Source organism: Haliotis cracherodii, unplaced genomic scaffold, assembly GCF_022045235.1.
Source record: "Haliotis cracherodii isolate W230 unplaced genomic scaffold, xgHalCrac1.p SCAF_24, whole genome shotgun sequence".
Lineage (NCBI taxonomy): Eukaryota > Metazoa > Mollusca > Gastropoda > Lepetellida > Haliotidae > Haliotis > Haliotis cracherodii.
Window position 1 is genome coordinate 6,147,484 of NW_027266280.1, and position 22,636 is coordinate 6,170,119.

General features: G+C 42.2%; 2 protein-coding genes across 2 annotated transcripts; both read right to left on the minus strand.

The window, feature by feature from the left end:
* Positions 1 to 3,707: 3,707 nt before the first annotated feature.
* Positions 3,708 to 10,419, minus strand: LOC139472225 (centrosomal protein of 112 kDa-like). Its single transcript, XM_071254600.1, has 2 exons — positions 10,389 to 10,419; positions 3,708 to 4,588 (listed from the first exon to the last, which is right to left on the minus strand). The coding sequence occupies exons 1-2, from the start codon at positions 10,417 to 10,419 to the stop codon at positions 3,708 to 3,710; spliced, it is 912 nt and encodes a 303-aa protein (XP_071110701.1).
* Positions 10,420 to 16,034: 5,615 nt separating this feature from the next.
* Positions 16,035 to 21,885, minus strand: LOC139472268 (glutathione S-transferase theta-3-like). The gene is made up of 5 exons (XM_071254678.1): positions 21,816 to 21,885; positions 21,510 to 21,683; positions 19,842 to 19,929; positions 18,149 to 18,302; positions 16,035 to 16,437 (listed from the first exon to the last, which is right to left on the minus strand). Exons 2-5 carry the CDS (start codon positions 21,619 to 21,621, stop codon positions 16,099 to 16,101), a joined length of 693 nt encoding a protein of 230 aa, XP_071110779.1. The 5' UTR covers positions 21,622 to 21,683; positions 21,816 to 21,885; the 3' UTR covers positions 16,035 to 16,098.
* Positions 21,886 to 22,636: the final 751 nt, after the last annotated feature.

A 22,636-nucleotide genomic window follows, 5' to 3' on the forward strand; every position in this document is an offset into this window, starting at 1 on the left:
GTGAGTGAGTGAGCTGGCCAGGAGGGTAGAGCTACTGGAACAGGAGGAGAAGAAGAAGACGGGGGAAGAGGCAGTGAGTGAGTGAGTGAGTGAGTGAGCTGGCCAAGAGGGTAGGGCTACTGGAACAGGAGGAGAAGAAGACGGGGGAAGAGGCAGTGAGTGAGTGAGTGAGAGAGTGAGCGAGCTGGCCAGGAGGGTAGAGCTACTGGAACAGGAGGAGAAGAAGACGGGGGAAGAGGCAGTGAGTGAGTGAGTGAGAGAGTGAGCGAGCTGGCCAGGAGGGTAGGGCTACTGGAGCAGGAGGAGAAGTAGAAGAAGGGGGAAGAGGCAGTGAGTGAGTGAGTGAGTGAGTGAGTGAGTGAGTGAGTGAGCTGACCAGAAGGGTAGGGTTACTGGAACAGGAGGAGAAGAAGAAGACGGGGGAAGAGGCAGTGAGTGAGTGAGTGAGTGAGTGAGTGAGTGAGCTGGCCAAGAGGGTAGGGCTACTGGAACAGGAGGAAAAGAGGAAGACGGGGAAAAGGCAGTGAGTGAGTGACACTGACACACCTATGTAAAATGTCATGCGAGCGTATAGTGGCGCATAGGTGTGAAGTGTCAAAAACGTGTATAGTGACGCCCAGGTCTGAAGTGGGACGCTAGTGTATTGCGATACACCCGTGTATATTGACATGGATGTGAAGTGACACAAGAAGTGTGCATTTACACACTCATGTAACGTGACATATCAGTGGTTAGCCAATATAACGTGACAGGGAATACACCTGTGTGTAGTGGCCAATTAGGGTACATTATTTTACCAGTCGACACACAGGCGGGAAATGACAAACTTTGGCAGCGTAACTCAAGCGTATCACGGGGCATTCCATGGGGCAGGGGAAGGATCTCAGGGTGTGTTGAAAGGATCTTGACGTGTAGGGCAAATATGTATCCTTCTTGTCCCCGCTACACCCGAGGATGGAATCCTCCAGGAGATCTGTGCAGTCACCAGCGACACATGGCCTTCCTGAACCATGATACAGGATACCTGGTACATGTTATACGGTGTTGATAGAGATGAGATGTTAAACCTGTAAAAATGTAAAATCTTGCTTAAATAGCTGTATATATGAATAAATACCTTGACTATATAGCTGATAGAATATGAATATTGTTATCAGGTTTAGAACAAGAACATATATAACAATAGATTAATGTCGGTTAAAAAGCAAGGCGAAGTTGTGTTAAATTCCCCCAGAAAGAGACAAGAAAGTGACAGTGTGACCTGGTTGAGTGACAAAGAAGTGACAATGTGACCTGGTTGAGTGACAAAGAAGTGACAACATGACCTGGTTGAGGTGCGAGGAAGTGACTCAATGTGACCTGGCTGAGTGACAAGGAAGTGACAATGTGACCTGGCTGAGTGACAAGGAAGTGACAATGTGACCTGGCTGAGTGACAAGGAAGTGACAATGTGACCTGGTTGAGGTGCGAGGAAGTGACAACGTGACCTGGTTGAGTAACAAGGAAGTGATAATGTGACCTGGTTGAGTGACAAGAAAGTGACAAAGTTACTTGATTAAGTGACAAGGAATTGACAGTGTGACCTGGCTCAGTGACAAGGAAGTGACAATGTGACCTTGTTGAGTGACAAGGAAGTGACAACGTTAGTTGGTTGAGTGACAAGGAACTGACAATGTGACCTGGTTGAGTGACGAGGAAGTCACAATGTGACCTGGTTGAGTGACAAGGAAGGGACAAAGTTACTTGATTAAGTGACAAGGAATTGACAGTGTGACCTGGTTGAGTGACGAGGAAGTGACTCAATGTGACGAATCAAAACCATACTCACTCGCTCAGTGTGACGAACCAGAGTTTTCTCTACTGTCCTATCTCATCGTCCCGCATGGTAGAGTTCAATACAATGCCTGTACAGTACATATGTATACAATAACACAAGCACATTGTAATCAAATCGGTGTGTTTATTTCAACGAACACGACATAATAATGCAAACTGCTCATGATACAGATGGGATGATAGAAAAACACTGTGCCATTGCAATTCTCTTTTTAAAATATAGAAAATTCAAAAGTCCTTAATTTTGAAAACTATTTACAGTTTAGAGTTTAATAACAGCTCTGCATGTCAATGCCAATATCATGAAATCACCGCCGCCTGTTGATCACATCACCTTTGTGAGTCGGCCGAAATCTCACCCCACCGAACTGCAGATGTCTATTTTCATGTCGCTTTGGAAACCTTTGAAACTTTCTAGCTTCATATTTTCCTTTCCGTGAAAACGGTACACACATCATAACTGGTGTCCTGATATTGGAGATAGTACATGAAGCCACACCTCTCTGTCACCATGACACTGATGTTCTGACACTAGAGGGAGTACATGAAGTCCCACCTCTCAATCAAATCCTGGAGCCTGATTTCCTGACACTGGAGGGAGTACATAAAGTCCCACCTCTCTATCAAATCCTGGAGCCTGATTTCCTGACACTGGAGGGAGTACATGAAGCCACACCTCTCTGTCACCATGACACTGATGTTCTGACACTGGAGAGAGTACATAAAGTCCCACCTCTCAATCAAATCCTAGAGCCTGATTTCCTGACACTGGAGAGAGTACATAAAGTCCCACCTCTCTATCAAATCCTGGAGCCTGATTTCCTGACACTGGAGAGAGTACATGAAGTCCCACCTCTCTATCAAATCCTAGAGTCTGATGTTCTGACACTGGAGGGAGTACATAAAGTCCCACAAGTCTATCAAATCCTAGAGTCTGATTTCCTGACACTGGAGAGAGTACATGAAGTCCCACCTCTCTATCAAATCCTAGAGTCTGATGTTCTGACACTGGAGAGAGTACATGAAGTCCCACCTCTCTATCAAATCCTAGAGTCTGATTTCCTGACACTGGAGGGAGTACATGAAGTCCCACCTCTCTATCAAATCCTCGAGCCTGATATCCTGACACTGGAGAGAGTACATGAAGTCCCACCTCTCTATCAAATCCTAGAGTCTGATTTCCTGACACTGGAGGGAGTACATGAAGTCCCACCTCTCTATCAAATCCTAGAGTCTGATTTCCTGACACTGGAGGGAGTACATGAAGCCACACCTCTCTGTCACCATGACACTGATGTTCTGACACTGGAGGGAGTACATGAAGTCACACTTCTCTATCAAATCCTAGAGTCTGATTTCCTGACACTGGAGAGAGTACATGAAGTCCCACCTCTCTATCAAATCCTAGAACCTGATTTCCTGACACTGGAGAGAGTACATGAAGTCCCAACACTCTATCAAATCCTAGAGTCTGATGTTCTGACACTGGAGGGAGTACATGAAGTCCAACCACTCTATCAAATCCTAGAGCCTGATTTCCTGACACTGGAGAGAGTACATGAAGTCCCACCTCTCAATCAAATCCTAGAGCCTGATTTCCTGACACTGGAGAGAGTACATGAAGTCCCACCTCTCTATCAAATCCTAGAGTCTGATTTCCTGACACTGGAGGGAGTACATGAAGCCACACCTCTCTGTCACCATGACACTGATGTTCTGACACTGGAGGGAGTACATGAAAACCCACCTCTCTATCAAATCCTAGAGTCTGATTTCCTGACACTGGAGGGAGTACATGAAGCCACACCTCTCTGTCACCATGACACTGATGTTCTGACACTGGAGGGAGTACATGAAAACCCACCTCTCTATCAAATCCTAGAGCCTGATTTCCTGACATTGGAGAGAGTGTAAGCCGTCAGCCGCCTCACCCGTGTGTTGGAGCCATGGTTGTTCCTGGCATCGTCTCTCTGCCTCAACACGGGGGAGAGATAGTCCAGCAGCTTGGCCTGCTCGCGGATCTTCTGTTTGCCTTGCTCGATCTGGAAGTTCAGGGACGTTATTTCTGTACATTTGTGGACAAGCTGGGTCCGACATTGGTCTAGGTCTGCACGTGCTTTGCACATGCCAGCGTCACAATAAGTGTCCTTGAACCGCACGTTTTTCTCCACCATCTTTCCTTCATACAGATCTATTTTGAGATTTGTTATTTCTTTATTCTTCTCATCCAACATATATTTCAATCGCAATATTTCTTTATTCATTTTGTCTCTCTCTTCGGAATATTTCAGTTCCACTATCTCATACCGTTTCCTGTTATTATCCCTCAACTGATTCATTTTCAGTTCTTGCTCTTTAATAACACAGTCTTTCTGTTTAATTTCGCTATTCATCCTTTCTTTCGCGTCATCGACGCTAGACAAAGTGCGTCTCGCCTTTTTCAAATCAGAGATCAATGTGTCGCTCTTCATGCGATATCTTTCATCTCGTTGTTGAAGAACTCTCGCGAGACTTCCAAACTCTCGCTGAAACTCTTGAGCAATCCATTTTTCTTTATCCAACTCTCGCTGCAGCGTAGTTAGGGATCGCTCATATTCCCTTTCACTGAGATCCTGTGTGGACTTGAGGTGGCGGAGTTTGAACAGAAGACTCTGGTTTTCGAATGTCACCCGTTGTTCTATGTAGCGCCTAACAGCCGCCAACTCATCCACGCTCAGCTTCTTCGACAGTCGAGTCTGTTCCCGGAATAACACTGAAAATACAAGGTTGAATACAGATTTTATTCGTAAGAATTGTTTGAACATTATATCAACGCTGTAGCCCGACGATCATTGGGGATTCACAGAACACAGGACACCGTTCCACAAAGCGATCGTAGAGCTACGATAATTGTAAGCAAGCCTTGCAAAGGCTTCGTTCGCCGTGCGTCACTATTATGATGTCATATCGCTCAATGTAACGTAAGATAATTTTTAAATTTGAAGTTTACACGATATACGGCTTTTCCACTGGACGAGAGGTCGGTCACATGATCTCGAAATTGACGTTCATAAGTGTATGAACGACACAATTTGACGTTCATACGTTTTTCACGAGACCGTGTTCTTGAAATGACGTAAACACTGATGGACTACTTCCACATTCCTGGGCAAACCCCTAGGAATTCCCTAGCACGAAAACATACATAAGTGTTCTTTCTGATCATTTAGAACCTTTATTCTTGGTCTCAGCGTTTCAGTATACATTGAGAAATGTCAGAGAGCGTGACTGCATGATTGTTCAAGAATATCCTCGCTACGGCCTATCCTAATGAACAAACGAAGAAATGCACATCTAAACTATCGGGGTTAGCGACTCGATCCGTGTCTTCGGCTGACACTGACCGTCTCCAGCAATCTATGAATTTACCTTAGTGTCTGTTTGACGCATCTTTATTCACCTTTCAATAATCGGCCAGTTGATCAATGATGACTAACACATGTAATCGCCACAGGTTCATTGACAACTTCGGAAATCTCTCCCGTCACGTTTATCGTGTCGGCCATATTGACGTCTTGTACTTGATGTAAATGTATTACGACGTACTTTCATTGTGACTGACTTACTGAGGTAGTTCTTTACAGAACTTTCTCATCTAATGAGGATATGATTTGAAGACATGTGCTGCGTAAGATGTTTCTGAAGAGCAAGTTGTGCATCCATACGCACATGTCACCTCTCTTTTGGAGGAACTATTTTACTCCGCGATGTAGCTGGTTGCTGTATGGCTGTCAGTGTAAACATGAAGTCACACGTACTAAATAAAATTGTGTTTAGGCCTTGGCCTACATCCTTTAAGGTAAGAAATTGTGATACAAAAATCATAAGAATTGACTTTCACTTTGCATGAGTTCATTGGAGTATGAACCTTCATAGAGTGAGGGCCAAACTGTATGAGCGTCGGAGCTTGCGACAGTTTGGCCCTCACTCTATGAATTTTCATACTCCAATGAACTCAGACAAAGTGAAAGTCAATTCTTAAATATTTGACGTCACAGTCGTATATAGTGATCGAGTGAGTATGATTTAAGGCTGCATTTATAAAATATTCTAACAATATCACGGCGGGGGACACCAGAAATGGGCTTCACACATTGTACCAATGTCGGGAATCGAACCCGGGTCTTCGGCGTGACGAGCAATCGCTTTAAACCGCGGCAAATAGCAAGCTTGAAATACATTCTCTTTGAAGATGTCTATCGTTTTTTGGCACGAAATATATTGCCACACATCCCTTGAATATTGTCTTAACCGCAACTTTGCATTTCGTCGCCTGTAATTATACATATTATAATTTAAATACGCCTTCCGACAATGACAGTAAAAGTAGTAGTATTCTAAAAATATTAGCTTCAGCGCTGATGCAGCCGTCAAATGGACTGTTTCAATCAGAGGGGGGGGGTATTTGATACCTTTGACCAATCAAAATCAAATATTTTCCAAATTCACATTAGAATGGATTTGCAAGACGTTATTTCACTAAGTGAAGAAATTTTAGAAATCCCATGTGAATACAATGTTTGAGTGTATCGCCCAGTTTGTAATATAGTGCCAAATGACTTACATACATATGGAAAACATATTTAAGCACACTTGGAACGTTTGTCAATAGTTTATTACAATGAGAAAAAATACATGGCATTGATAAATGGAGCTTGAAAGTAGTTCCTCGTTATTAGTTTTATCGGATCATGATACTTAGTTTATCGGAGTGGTTAATCGCATCGATAAAGTGTTTTGTGCATTTGAATTTTGTGTTTTCAATTTAGACTTTGTCATTATGTTTCCTGTCAGCCCTGTCATCCATTTTCACATTTTGTCATCCATTCTTAAACTGTGTCAAACATGTTTACATTGTGTCAATCATGTTTTCATTGTGTCAACCATGTTTACACTGTGCTAACCATTTTCACATTGAACCATACATTTTCAAATTGTGTCAAACATTTTTACATCGTGTCAAACATTTTTACATTGTGTCAATCATTTTACATTGTAACAGCCATTTAGATATTGTATCATCCATGTAGACATTATATCATCCATTTAAACATTGTATCATCCAATTCGATACCGTGTCATCCATTTAGACATTGTAACATCCATTGATACATTGTAACATCCATTTAGACATTGTATCATCCATTTAGATACCCACTTATCCATTTTTACATTGTGTCATCCCTTTAGGCATTGTAACATTCATTTAGACATTGTAACATCCATGGATACATTGTCACATCCATTTAGACATTGTATCATCCATTTAGACATTGTATCATCCACTTAGACATTGTATCATCCATGTACAATGATACCGTATTATCCCTTTAGACATTTTGTGATCCATTTAGACATTGTATCATCCATTTAGATACCGTATTGTCCCTTTAGACATTTTGTCATCCATTTAGATACAGTGTTATCCATGTAGATACCATGTCATCCCTTTAGACATTTTGTCATCCATTTAGACATTGTATCATCCATGTAGATACCGTGTTATCCCTTTAGACATTTTGTCATCCATTTAGATACTGTTTTATCCATGTAGATACCGTGTTATCCCTTTAGACATTTTGTCATCCATTTAGACATTGTATCATCCATGTAGACACCGTGTTATCCCTTTAGACATTTTGTCATCCATTTAGATATTGTGTTATCCATTTAGATACTGTGTTATCCATTTAGGTACTGTGTTATCCATGTAGATACTGTGTTATCCATGTAGATACCGTGTTATCCCTTTAGACATTTTGTCATCCATTTAGATACTGTGTTATCCATTTAGACATTGTGTCATCCATTTAGATACTGTGTTATCCATTTAGACATTTTGTCATCCATCTAGATACTGTGTTATCCATTTAGACATTCTGTCATCCATTTAGATACTGTGTTATCCATTTAGACATTGGGTTTCCATAACTTATTTTATCTTTCCAGACACGGTTATCTATAGTACACGGCTGACAATTACATACTGAGTTATTACTATATCCCATAACAATACATCATACCCCGTCCTTGTATTCCCCGTGTCACAACAGGTATACTGCCTTATAATGATAAATGTGAATCTAGAATCGATGAAGATGCGACGAACATACACACACGCAGGCTTAACCAAGTACTCAGCAGCTATCGGGAACTTGAGACTGTAATTGCCTGAAGGACTTCACCGATGAGCTACTGTCAGATCCATTGATGTATTGTGAGCTGGCGGAGAGCGGGATGTTTGCTGTGTCTTCTGTAGTATTTCTGTATGGATTTCATCCTTGACGAATTATGACGCTTATACCTGGGCGTGTCCGCTCAATACAATGATTTAATGGTACAAGGACATTTCGTTTGGAGAAATGAGAAAACAGCTTAACCATTTCAATCCACTATACTGATGTTACATAGCGTTTGCCGATAGTCTAACGCAGAGACGTCAAAGTTGGCACCAGCGTGCCCATAACACCAGTACGTCTCGTAGTATTATCGAAATACTGGCATCGCTTGTACTGTATTGTCGGTACCATTGAGGCAAACAGTCCCATCACCACCTCACTGTCTCAGTGCACTTGATATATAGGACGACATTATCTGTGGTTTCATTTTAAGACTACCAAGCATGGGTTTATACCTCAGAGAGACGACGTCGTGAACGTCTCCACGTGTAGGCGACAACGTCTGTATGAACGGCTTGCCGACCAGTGATAGCGATCCAGAGAACACCGAACACGGCAAGTGACGTGTATAAGACTGGTCGACTGACAGTCGCAGCATTTGAATGGATGTTATTTCACTGAGTGAGTGAGTAAGTATGGTTAGGCGCCGCTTCTCATTCTAGACGTTGGTGAGTTAATAATGAGATGCGGTTAATGTCGATTTGAACAGTATTTCACATATATCAGGGCGTGTTGAAGAGTGTTCCAGTTATATACGGCGTGTCAGCTTGATGTGGGAGGAAAGCTCGAAATGATGCAGGTCTTAGACTTTTATCACCTTGGTGATAACCCATGTGCACGGACATATGGTGCTGACAAACCTCAGACACGAACCGGGACGATCATAGGTTTCTGGCGTGTCCAAGGGACTCAACTCTGCACAGCGAATTGCGGCGCCTTAGACTCCGAGGTCTTTGGCGACACGACCACCGTTTTATCATTAATACCGAGAAGGAATTAATGCAGAAATACATCTACTTGCCGATAAAGGCAACCGTACTTCTCGGGAGTTAATCACAGATGCTCCTTCGGGACCTTACTCTTAAACTCACATCAACCATACAGAAACAACAACGGTCAACCTCACGGTCGAGCCGCCGCTTGTGGCAAACGTGAAGAAGACTGCAGGACACGGTATTTTCTCAACAATACATGGACGGAGTTGGCTGACATGAGTGTTGCCGCCACGCGAGACATCACGAACGTACATGCAGGGATTTATCTCGGATTCCAAACTAAGTGCCCTTGGCAGACAAATTGGATAAAGTCTCTATGTTTATAAAAAATAATTTTAAAGTGATATTAGCAATCAATTTTAACACTGCAACACCAAGCATTAAAATGGACGATCGGGTAGCCTAGTGGTTAAAGCGTTCGCTCGTCACCCCGAAGACCCGGCTTCAATTCACTATATGGGTACAAATGTGCGAAGCCCGATTCTTGTGTCCCCTGTCGTGATATTGCTGGGATATTGCTTAAAACGGCGTAAAACCATACTCACCCACTCACTCACTCACTAAGCATTAAAGCCTCTTTCGATGTATTGGTCCTGTTATCAGTGAAATACAAGTCACCTCTACACAGACTATGACATCACTTATAAATATGACACATGAATTCGGAAATGTATCAATGCCTATTTGGGTTTTTTACGGTCTTGCTGCAGACCCGGGACCGATTATAGACCTCTAAGTAGGTCTAGATAAAACATGGCCTGTGTTGCGATTCCACAGTGGCACGCAGCGTCTAGACATTGTCCATGAAGTTTCACTGACGCGAACAGTATGATCGCCTACATTGACATGAACACTGTCTGTAATCAGTCATATTACAAGGGCATTCTTTGATGGGCAAACATTTGATATTCTTCAGCGAAACGTACATGTTCCACTGACACTAACAATTTTACTTACATTAACATGGACCCGCTTCGCATTAGTCGTTTAGTAAAGACGAAACCCTTGACGGTCTACATATTAACCAGATCTTAACGGGCGCCTCCTGTGATCTGAGAGGAGGTGCATATATTGATGAACATTATACAGCAATAATCTTATAAAATCCGATTTTTTAATCCTACACGATACTTCTCTGTGTAAAGGGTATCGTATCGGGGTAAAGATCTGATTTTATGAGATTGATACAGCAACTTTGTCACGGGTCATCCATCACCTTTTGTTAAAATCAATAAAAAAGTGGCCTTTTGATTTGAAAACATTTGTTCTAATTGTAAAAACAGACGAACATGACTGACGTGCGTTGATCGTGTTTCACTAATGTCAATATGTGCTTTACCTTCTAATCCAGGCAGACCTTTAGCGTTCATCCTTCCTGCCGGGTCTACTGGCGTCTGATGAAGCTGTGTGTCGCAGACTTGTCACGTGGTGCAGACAGGTGCGCGGACGATATGGTCACAGCACTGGAGCGCTGTAGCGCTACTGTATTTAGTCAGCAAACTGTCATGTCTATTAGCGTAATTAGCCCTTGTATATAACATCATTCCAACACAAGGTGAAGTGTTGACACGCGTCTGTAGGCACGGGCAAGTATATATATCCTGGATTTCACAAAGTCGTTTGTATTAACATACGTTAGGATTTCCAGAGAATATGAAGAGAACAAAAAATATAAGTGTAACGTAAAATATAAGTTAAAGAGCGAAATGGAATCGACTCCAATCACAAACTGTATCAAGAGAAATAATCAATATATCACTAGCCACAAGAAGCAGTAGTTGAATCAAGTTATAGCTTATGCGAAATTCTTAGTTTATAACTGAACTTACACTTTATTCATCAATATTTCAACAGCCAAAGGAAGTGAGTGAATCTTTAAAGTATGTTTTCACCGTTATGAAGTATACACTATCACCGTCATGGACGTACACACTGTCAACGTTAAGTAGGTACACACCACCCCCGTCATGGACGTGTAAACATCGTGCACGTACACCCCGTCACCGACGTACATACTACCACCGTCATGGACGTACACACCATCACCGTCATGGACGTACACACCGCCATGTACGTACACACTTTCACAGTCATGGACGTACACCCCGTCACCGTCATGGACGTACACCCCGTAACCGACGTACATACTAGCACCGTCATGGACGTATACTACCTTCGTCATTGACGTACGCACGGTCATTGCCATGGATGTACCCAAAAGTACTGTCATGGATGTACACAGTATCACAACGTACCCACTTTCACCGTCATGGACGCACACACTTTCACCGTTATGGACGTACACTCTATCACCGTCATAGACGCACACCATATCCCCGACATGGACGTACACACTTCCACCGTCATGAACGAACACACCGTCATGGACGTAAACACCGTCATGGACGTACACACCGTTATAGATGTACACACTATCACCGTCATGACGTACACACCGTCATGGATGTACACACTATCACCGTCATGACGTACACAACGACAGGGACGTACACACCGTCATGGACGTACCCACTTTCACCGTCTTGGACATACACACTATCACCGTCATGGACGTACACACCGTTATAGATGTACACACTATCACCGTCATGACGTACACAACGACAGGGACGTACACACAGTCATAGATGTACACACTTCCACCGTCATGAACGAACACACCGTCATGGACGTAAACACCGTCATGGACGTACACACCGTTATAGATGTACACACTATCACCGTCATGGACGTACACACCGATAGGGACGTACACATCGTCATGGATGTACCCACTTTCACCGTCATGAACGTACACACCGTCATGGACGTACGCACTTTCACCGTCATGAACGTACACACCGTCATGGATGTATACACTATCACCGTCATGAACGTACACACCGTCATTGACGTACCCACTTTCACCGTCATGGACGTACACACTATCACCGTCATGGACGCACGCGATATCACCGTCATGGACGTTCACACTATCACCGTCATGAACGTACACACCGTCATGGACGCACACGATATCACCGTCATGGACGTTCACACTATCACCGTCATGAACGTACACACCGTCATGGACGTACCCACTTTCACCGTCATGAACGTACACACCGTCATGGACGTACCCACTTTCACCGTCATGAACGTACACACCGTCATGGACGTTCACACTATCACCGTCATGAACGTGCACACCGTCATGGATGTACACACTTTCACCGTCATGGACGTACGCACTGTCATTGACATGGATGTACCCAAAGTCACTGTCATGGATGTACAGTGTCACCGTCATTAACGTACACATTTACATCGTCATTGTTGAAACATTATCGTTGTCAATGCTATATATATATATATTTACACTTACATCGTCATGGATGTACATGTACCTACACAATCACGCACTAAGCCGATATTGCAAGTATATGTTTGACGTATGCTGAATTTGGGACTACTTAACCACACCATAACAGTTGTCGACTTAATCTCTTCTCGGTCACCGGCAGTCCAGATTCATCTCGACACAAACGCTACCAAACATACATGCTCATGTACCAGTCATCTCCCTTTGCTATACAGACATACTCCTCTTTCCGTTAATTACAAACACGCATCATACGGGTTTGACCTGCAATGTCGGTCACAACACGCGGAGAATCTATTTCTTCTCGGTTTGTTTCGTTTCCATGGCAACACAGGATGCTTGCTGAATTATCTAGGCTTCACGCAGGTATAAATCGTCTTATTCTCAACGAGTGTGATCCATTTGGACTGAACACATCCAATCAATACAGTCGCGAAATGCTTTGTCCTAATTAGCAATTACTTAATTTAATGAAGAATGGAAAACAGTGGCGTCAATAAAAAATCTCGGGTACCGTGCTGTGTTGTAGATGTAGGTTCATTAATTCTCAATAAGCAGTCTTTGTTTGGGGAGGGAGGGGTGCATACTTGTTTTAACGAGGAACGAGAGGATTATATTGTGATATTGATGTATGTTGTGACTGCTAACTTATTTGTTTGTTATTTTACGCCGTCGCCAATATTCCAGCTATATGACGCAGGCCTGTAAATAATCGAGTTTGGATCAGACAATCCAGTGATTGATATACGTGCACTGTCTCGTACTGATGACACATAGTCAAACAAGTCACCGAGACATATTTAAGGTTGCTGGAAATTTTACAGGGAGACTGGTAACCGTGGCTACGGGGAGACTGGTAAGCGTGGCTTCGAGGGTCTGTTGACAGTAGGTGATGTGACATGGTGTTTAACTTTCAAAAATATTGAGTTAGATAGCGACGTGCATGCATGTGTGTGTGCGTGGCTCGGTCCTGTACAAGACCTGGTCTAATGCCGGTTTTATAGTGCTAGCCCACTGAGATACCATGCCGCAATTTAACAAGGATACCCACTCAGACACAGTATACTGCCCTCGATCAGACGAGTCCTTGTTTTATCCCCTTAATGCGGGACAGCAGGCAGGGTAACAACAAGCACTATCTTTTAACGTCTCTTGGTTTTCACGCGGCCTGGATCAAACCACCGACCTTCGACCGGGCGGACGCCCTATCCTGTAGACCACGGAGGATGTCTTGTCAGCATGAATCTTTAATGACAACAGGAAACAAAAACATTAAATCAACAACTCCAGGTATTTTATCTCAAACCTATTCATTATCAACGGGGGGCACGGGGGGGGGGCCAGTGGTCTAAGGCGCCGCGATTTGCTGTGCAGAGTTGCGTTCCTTGGGCACGCCGGAAACCTATGATTTTGGGTTCGAATCCCCGTTCGCCCCGATTATGTTTCTAGGTTTGTCAGCACCATACCCGTACTTGTGGGTTTCACCGAAGTGGTAAACGTCTGAGACCTGTATCACTTCGGGCTTTCCTCCCACATTAAGCTGACACGCCGTTATATAACTGGAATATTGTTAAAAGCGGCGTTAAACTCAACTCACTCACTCACTATCAACATTATCAAAGCATTAAGGAAGCTTTTTCATATTTGCGAACAATTCAATTTGTCATTTCGAAACAAGTAATCAATCCATATAACTAACTATCTCCGGCAGAATTATTGATCATACATCATTGTTTCTACTGAGTAGTGTTCTACAGACGAGCACCTGGAAGCTCAACTCAACATTGAAATGACGTAGGTTGAGACGCAGAGCCCAGCTGGAAACCCTGACGTCAGTCGTGGCTTTTTAAAGGTATCCATCAAACGCTCATTTAATGAACGGCGCGACTGTGAGCTTTGGGTGACAGAAACACTGGACGCTTTCGTTTACTCATGTTTTCTTGTGGGATACAGTCGATCAAAATGTTGAGGCTCATGGGACAGGATGGTGAATTGTCGCGTGGTAATTTCAAATTGGCGCAGTTACGTCACGTGACAATTTAAGTCTCCAGCCTTTGGGTAAAACTTGGTGGCTATTATTAACTCTTAACAAAATGATCATCAGTGAACATACGAGCTTAGGACTGTCACGTAGAATATACATTTGTATCATGTCAACCATGCGATTGTCCTTCTCCGTCCGTCAATCCATATTTTTGCATTGTCGCCTGTGAAACTAATCGGGCTATACATTTCATCAATACAGCATCATAACCTGTTCTTTTGCAAAATTAAAAAAAAACTACAGCAGGGAATATCAGTTAGAACTACAACCTTCACGTAACACTGTTACCAAATGTTTGAGGGTGTTACTGAGATCATCGGAAACAATTTGAAGGTTGATTTCGAAATATGTAAAGTGGACCAGACAATCCAGTGATTGACATCATGAGCTTCGATCCACGCAATTGGGATACGATGACATGCAACAGCGATCCACACCACCTGATCCCGTTAGTCGCCTCTTGCGACAAGCACAGTCGCCTGTTAGGCAAGCATGGATTGCTGAATACCTATTCTTCACGGGACAGGTTCAGACACTGTCCCATTGTGACAGAATGTCAGTCTAGGTTCAGACACTGTCATTGTGTGACACAGTGACGTCAGTCTAGGTTCAGACACTGTCCTTGTGTGACATTTGGTGATGTTAGTCTTGGTTCAGACACTGTCCCTGTGTGACACAGCGATGTCAGTCTAGGTTCAGACACAGTCCCTGTGTGACACAGCGATGTCAATCTAGGTTCAGACACTGTCCTTGTGTGACACAGTGATGTCAGTTTAGGTTCAGACACTGTCCCTGTGTGACAGTGATGTCCGCCTAGGTTCAGACACTGTCCTTGTGTGACACAGTGATGTCAGCCTAGGTTCAGACACTGTCCCTGTGTGACACAGCGATGTCAGTCTAGGTTCAGGCACACTGTCCCTGTGTGACAGCGATGTCAGTCTAGGTTCAGACACTGTCCTTGTTTGACACAGTGATGTTAGTCTTGGTTCAGACACTGTACCTGTGTGACAGAGTGATGTCAGCCTAGGTTCAGACACTGTCCTTGAGTGACATTTGTTGATGTTAGTATCGGTTCAGACACTGTCTTGTTATGACGGTGATGTCAGAAGTGTAGGTTCAGACACTTTCGCTGTGCAACACAGTTAGGTGACAGTCTAGGTTCAGACAGTGTGCAACATCGCAAAGATGTCAGTCCAGGTCCAGATGATAAATTCCGATCACACAAGACACCAAAGCTCCATTCACCTAGATCTCCAAATGGTAAGATAAACTGACTAAAACCCTGTTCTGCCCTGGCTAAACTTTCCCTTCGCGTCTGAGTAAGTGAATTAGGACAACTTCATATTTGAGGTATATCAATTTATTGGTCATATACACTTCTTTATCACAGTAGTATCACATATTGAATAACTGACATTCAACTGTCATGATGAAACACAGATAATATACTTCTGTGGACAAACAATATATAATCAAACGATCAATTACTCAATTCACTTGAATCATGAGTACACTATATTATTAACCATAGCCTGTGTTACAGTTTCACGTTTCACGTTTGTTTACTGCCATATGAGTCGAAGCACAACACATTCTGATTATTGTCACCTTTGGGTCATGTCTTCACAGATTAGATCCGAGTGAGGACTTGGTCACATCACGGGCTCGATACACCATCTTGGAGGACTCGTCAAACACAGACTGATGCCGCTCTCGCACTCGCTGCATCCAAGCTTTCACGGTGGGGCTGCTCTCATACAGGTTCTCCTCTTGTACGGCGTACAGCTGTATGAGTTCACAAGCTCCGAGTATGTCCGCTATAGAGATGTCATTCCCACACAGGAATGGCTGTGATTTGAGGAAATGTGTTTCAATACCGGTGACAGCTTTACGAACCAGTTTGCGATATTTCTCCACCTTATCCATGTCAATTGGTTGATTCTTTGCCCTGGGGATTATTAGCTGCAAACAAATATATTTAGTGATACCCAAATTAATATTAAAAATATTTTGATTCCAAAAACTACATCGACACCATCATTAGAAAGTGACCACTGTGGTCTACAATCTTCCTCAGGGGAGACAATCGATACTCAAATTCTACAGAAATTTTCAAGTATATTCCATTTGGTACAGATCCAAGGATGGCGTGTTTAACGTACTGTACTTGGAAATTGAGCCGGGAAGCGAGCCATATTTTGTGATTTTAATGCAGCATTATGCAAGCTGTGCACAGTTGTACATGGAATAACTCTTGAATTCCTAATTATTATTTAAATAACATAGTGTTTCCATTAAGAATGGGAAAACAGTTAGTAACCAGGGAAAATAGTTGGTAACCAGAAATGACAATTGCTCCCTTATAGGGGAGACAATCTATCCCAACCAAGGGGAGACAATATGGTCAAACTCAGGGGAGATAATCAATACTCAAACTCAATCTCTGACAAATGTCACCTCCCTCTTGGATGCAAATAGGTCTCTTCTGGCCACAAGAAATCCAAATGCTACTGCTACTACTTCTTATCCCCTTACAGATGACCAATCTGTAACATACTTCATCCCAAACATAAAAACTGAACGGGTGTCACAAGAACTATCAATTCATGTTGCAATTCTGCATCAAAAAGGTTTCAAAAATTGTGGAGCCAAACAAACAGGCAATGACATAACCTCACTTGACTTTCAGTCAGAGGAGCATAAAAAAGAACCTCCTCAAATATCAATAACCAGTATGTGTTCCATTGGACACAAATGATTATGTGGATTTTGGAATGATCGAAGCAAATTTCGTTCAAGCAGGGATACCAACCCTAATCAAAGCTTTGGAGAAATTAGGGGAAAAAAATTAATTTCATGTGAAAAAACATAACATTAACTTTTTTTAGAAGGGTCATCACCTTTGAGAAGCAGTTTCTCGCTACAACATTTTCGTTAGGCCTAGACGTAAGTTAAACATGTGATAGCTCCTTGCAATCATAAAATTCAACATGTGGCACTAATTAACTGTTTTTCAGAAAGAAATAGTGGAGTTTCAAGTTCAAAAGTAATGTCAGTGTACATGCAATTAGTTCCCTGTCTGCACAATGACTGATCAATATGACACCAGTGTGTTTTACATGACAACCACTTAGAGACCTTGTATCAACACAATGTGAATTAAAAGCATGGCTCTCAATGGTCTTGTTGTTGAATACTTCATGTCACCATAAACAATTTCCTCCCTGTGATATTTTATGCATGTAAATAGTTCATGAAGAAAAATGACAGAAGTTATTTGCCTACTTCTGGACTTTTTTGCTTTCTTAAACAGGAAGTAAAAACGAAACGTGTGTCGGACTTTGTCATAATAAGGGGGATGCCGGAGAACCAAGATTATTATTGTTTTTAGCCTTAGGGAAGGACAAGCATAACTGGACAATTTTAGGCTCAAAATTGTAACTATTTGAATAGACAAAATAGTAATGGTTGACATTTCCAATTGAAGCATATATTAACAAACTAGATTCAAGACTAACTCTATACTGACAACATCTGAGATAAACAAAAATAAAAAAGTACATCAATATTTGAGATAAATGATTTCTGAGATAAACAATTTATGGGACAAATAACATTTATGAGAAGTGAGTTTGAGAGAAGGGGAGGTAACTGTGGTGATGTTGATACTCACAAGTTCTCGGAAGAGCATGGCGGCACTGCCTCTTGTGTTCATGTGCTGCCAGTTGCAGTATTCATCAATCTTTGCCTGGGCTCGGAGGTCAGTGCGTGGGTACCAGTGATCAGGTACATTGTATTTACAGGAAAGGTACTTCAGAATGGCCACACTGAAAAGAAGGATTAGGTAGACAGAAAAGACCACAGCCCTACAGTGTCTGAGAACAATATTGCCAGGCTGCCATCAGGACATACAGACTTTAGAACCAGCAGGCCCTGAATAAACTCTTCAGGCCCTCAGTTAAAAACTGCAGCTCATTGTACAAATACCGTAATCGACGTAATAAGCCCCCAGGGCGCTTTCAAAATTAGAAATAGGGGGCTCTTATTAGAATATTAATTTGGCAAAAGAAACACAGAGTTGAAAGGTAAATTTCGTGGTTTATGCTGACAGCCTGAAATGTTTACATACGACAGATATATTTTTCCAGAATTTAATTGCCCATAATTAAGGGTGCATATAACACATGAGTGCGTATTAAACGCGAACAAATAATTCTTGTGTACACTAATCAATCAGACGGGATGCTAATTGGGATTGTTCACTAGCCAATATATCAGCAAATATCGCCGTGGGCGCTTATTAGAGACGGGGCGCTTATTACGTTGAATACGGTAAATCAACACACAAATTAACTGCAGGCCATAAGGACCCATACAAGTTTGAAACTACGGGCCCAATATAAGATCTACCTGAAACATTCGGGGGACACTCTTCAGCATTATAAACTGTTTTAACTTTAGGTTCAAAAGGCAAAGGTCATAAAGATCAACTAAATTCTTGTATGTCATTTTCCCAAATACATTTTGAGTGAGTAAAGAATGTTATTCAATGCTGCTATGTGACTGCAAATAATTCTGGATGAGTGAGTGAGTGAGTGAGTGAGTGAGTGAGTGAGTGAGTGAGTGAGTGAGTTAATTGGATTTAATGCCGCTATTAACATTATTCCAGTTATATCACGTGTGTCAGCTTAATGTGGGGGGAAAGCCCGAAGTGATGCAGGTCTTAGACGTTTACCACTTCGGTGAAACCCACGAGCACAGGTATGGTGCTGACAAACTTAGAAATATAATCGGGGTGAACTGGGATTCGAACCCACGATCAAAGGTTTCTGGCGTGCCCAAAGGACGCAGCTCTGCACAGCAAATCGTGGAGCCTTAGACAACTGGGCCACCTGTGCCCCCTTGAATGAGATAAACCTATGGTTGAAATAATGAGCGACATTCAACACTGTGAGGGTAAGGACATGAAATCAACCAGACCACTGAATCTGACCACACAATCCATATTAGTTGCCTGTTTTGACAAAGATAGCATAGTTGGAACCCTTCATTGGGTTGAACCAAATGTATTGTCATATATTTAAAAAACAATCATCTGCATGCAACAAATACTTTGTGAAAACATGTAGAATCTTAAAGCAATCCTTATCATATTCTTGAGTATTAGAGCTTCTCATGTTAGCTTTTGTAGAGCTCCAGCATTTTGGTTGTACTTAGAGTAAGTTAATTGAAATTGTATTAGTCACAATTAAACTTTTCATTAGTTTCAACTAGATGGTAAGTAACATCAATTAAGTCAGTCTGGATTATGGCCTGTGATGAGCTAAAAGATTATTGAAAATATAGGACCCAGTAGAGTACCATACCTCTCTGTCAAAACAAATCCATTATCATCAATAACTGGCACCAGCTTGAAGGGGTTGATTCTTGCATATTCCTCTGAGAAGTGTTCTCCTGTAATAAAGTTGCACAAAAACCAGCATGTATTACAGAGAGTCAGAAATATTATCATAACAGTCAAAATTATCCCAATAATATCATGTCCACCACAGAACTCTGTAAATAAGTAGTACAGGCCGGAGTGATTGAGTGAGTGAGTGAGTATGGTTTTACGCCGCTTTAAGCAATATTCCAGCAATATCACGGCAGGGGACACCAGAAATAGGCTTTACACATTGTACCCATGTTGGGAATCTGGGTCTTCGGCGTGACGAACGCCTTAACCACTAGGCTACCTGACAATCCCTGTACAGGCCAGACAAACGAGTGGTTGACAGACAGGGCTGGGACGGGTAACTGGTATGGGTCCTGAGTAGGATCCGGGTACCCACAGGACTACCTGGACCAGTGGTTAGTCACGTGATATGTTCCTTTAATAAAATAACAATAGAAGTTGCTTATGTTTGCATTTTTTCTGACTATTCATGCATTTTTTCTGAATTTTATACGCTAAAGATAAAACTTCAGTCAACTTCAGTGTATGCATGATCTGAACGTTATATATATGTGTATCTAAATAGTATTTGCCAAGGCTTGGGTAAAACAATTTCCAATTGGACATTATGTACCCAACTCTTGAGACCTACAGGGGTTACCTAGGTAGGGTCAGGTTATCAGGGGTCAAGTACCTGGGTAGTAAATATGGACTCGTCCCAGCCCTACTGACAGGGTTATCACACAGAAATAGTGGCTCATGATTATCCATCAACATCTACATGATCTAAATACTTATCACACTCAACAATACTTTCAGTCAGCTGGGATAGTTGGGTTTTAACACTTAGACAGTATTTATAGTTAATAACAACTAATATCAGACAGGTCATTATGATCTGTTGGAGCAAGGTTTGCCAGATGGTCAAGCTTATATCCACACCCAGTCACTACGATCGTATGCCTTTCATGCCTATGGACTTGAGGAAAAAGATAATGAAACTTTTAAGAGGTTTTTAAAATGAAACTATAACAAATGTCGTCATAATGAGTGAGTATGGTTTTACGCCACATTTAGTAATATTTGAAAAATATCACGACTGTGGACACCAAAAATAGGCTACACACTTTGTACCCATGTCACATTGGTGAGTGGGATTTATTAATGATCATCGCATATACAACAGCATATGTCTCGGTTAGACTTGGCCTAGTTAATTCGGTAAAATTAACGTCAGTCATCACTGTCAAGTGCCGCAAGTCCCAGTCTCCTAGTTCCTGTACTAAACTTAAGAGTTTTACAGGGTTTGACCCTGATCTATATAAAGTAATGTACTGTTAAATGGAATAATTACTTTAATTACAGGAACTTTATATTTCTTGTGAAGAATTTTAGTACAAGAAATATTATTGTGCGTCCCTCGGGACGGAATTTATAGTTTCCTGCCGCCATTCTATACATTTCTGCGTCACGTAAAAACCCTGTCTTAGCGGCTGCTGCAACATTATGCTGGGTACAAATTCCATTACAGGTGAACATATTTCATTACAACTTTTGTCAAATAGAGTGTCATGCAAAAAAGCTTCCGTTCGTGGCATACCTTTTCGTAACGCAAGTACTTTATCTTCAAACGGTATCTTGTTTAACTTCAGAAACATATAAACAGCCCTCGATGGCTGAGACATCAAATCATAGTACACTTTCAACGCCATGTTTTCCGTAGATTAGTTCCCGAATCCTCCACTAAGTGTCGCTGCCCTCCCTTCCAGGTGACCTTTGATCTAGACTGGTTCCCGTTCGTTCCTGCGAAAATCTTACGCATATATAACAATCCACATCTTACGCTTTGATTGGAAAGCGGAACAAGTGCAGCGACACCAAGCGGAGGATCCGGGAACCAGTCTACCTTTGATCGCAAGTTCTCGTCGACTCCCCATGCGCGTCGTCAACTTGCGCCAAGTATATTTCGATATAAGACGGGACCAAGCTTAGCTCCTCACAGCGATAGCCCATTCATGAAGCTCTCAACACAGGGAGTGCACTCTCCTACCCAGAGCTCCATGCGGTCGGCAGCCAGCCAGCATAGTACTAGTAGGCTGGTTCCCGGCTCCCTATGCACGTCGTCAACCTGTGATATTAGAGACGGGCCCAGCTTAGCCAGCATGGTACCTCTGCCACAGGCCAGCGCCATGTGTCGATTCGTCACATCTTACACACTCCAATTAAGCAAATAAATAAACTCATATCCTCGTGTCATGGAAGTTCTATCACTTACGAAAAGTCGCTGAATTTTCATGATAGTAACATTCATATAATCTTTTTTTCAAATATCTTACCTGTGAACTTTTTTATTTATGACAAACATTTCACAAATCCAGGGATTTTCATTGAAATGGACACTCGCTGTCAACAGAAGTGACCCAGAAAGCTACGTCACATAAGTTTGATTGGTTGGCTTGTCGCATAACCGGGATGACATGTATGGACGCTCTCTTGTGTCAAAATCCGAAGTAGAACAGTCCACAGTTGTTTTATGATATCTTTGTCCATCAAACGTTCATTTTATGTTTTAATATTTAAAAAAATATATGAAAAGTCTCAAATATCCAGATTAATTATAAGGTTGATGCAGGGAGTTATTCTTCAGGTTCATCATGACAGGGACATCAAAACTCAGAATGTCGACGCACAACACGAACTGGCGTGCAGAAACGTAAATGTGTCCAG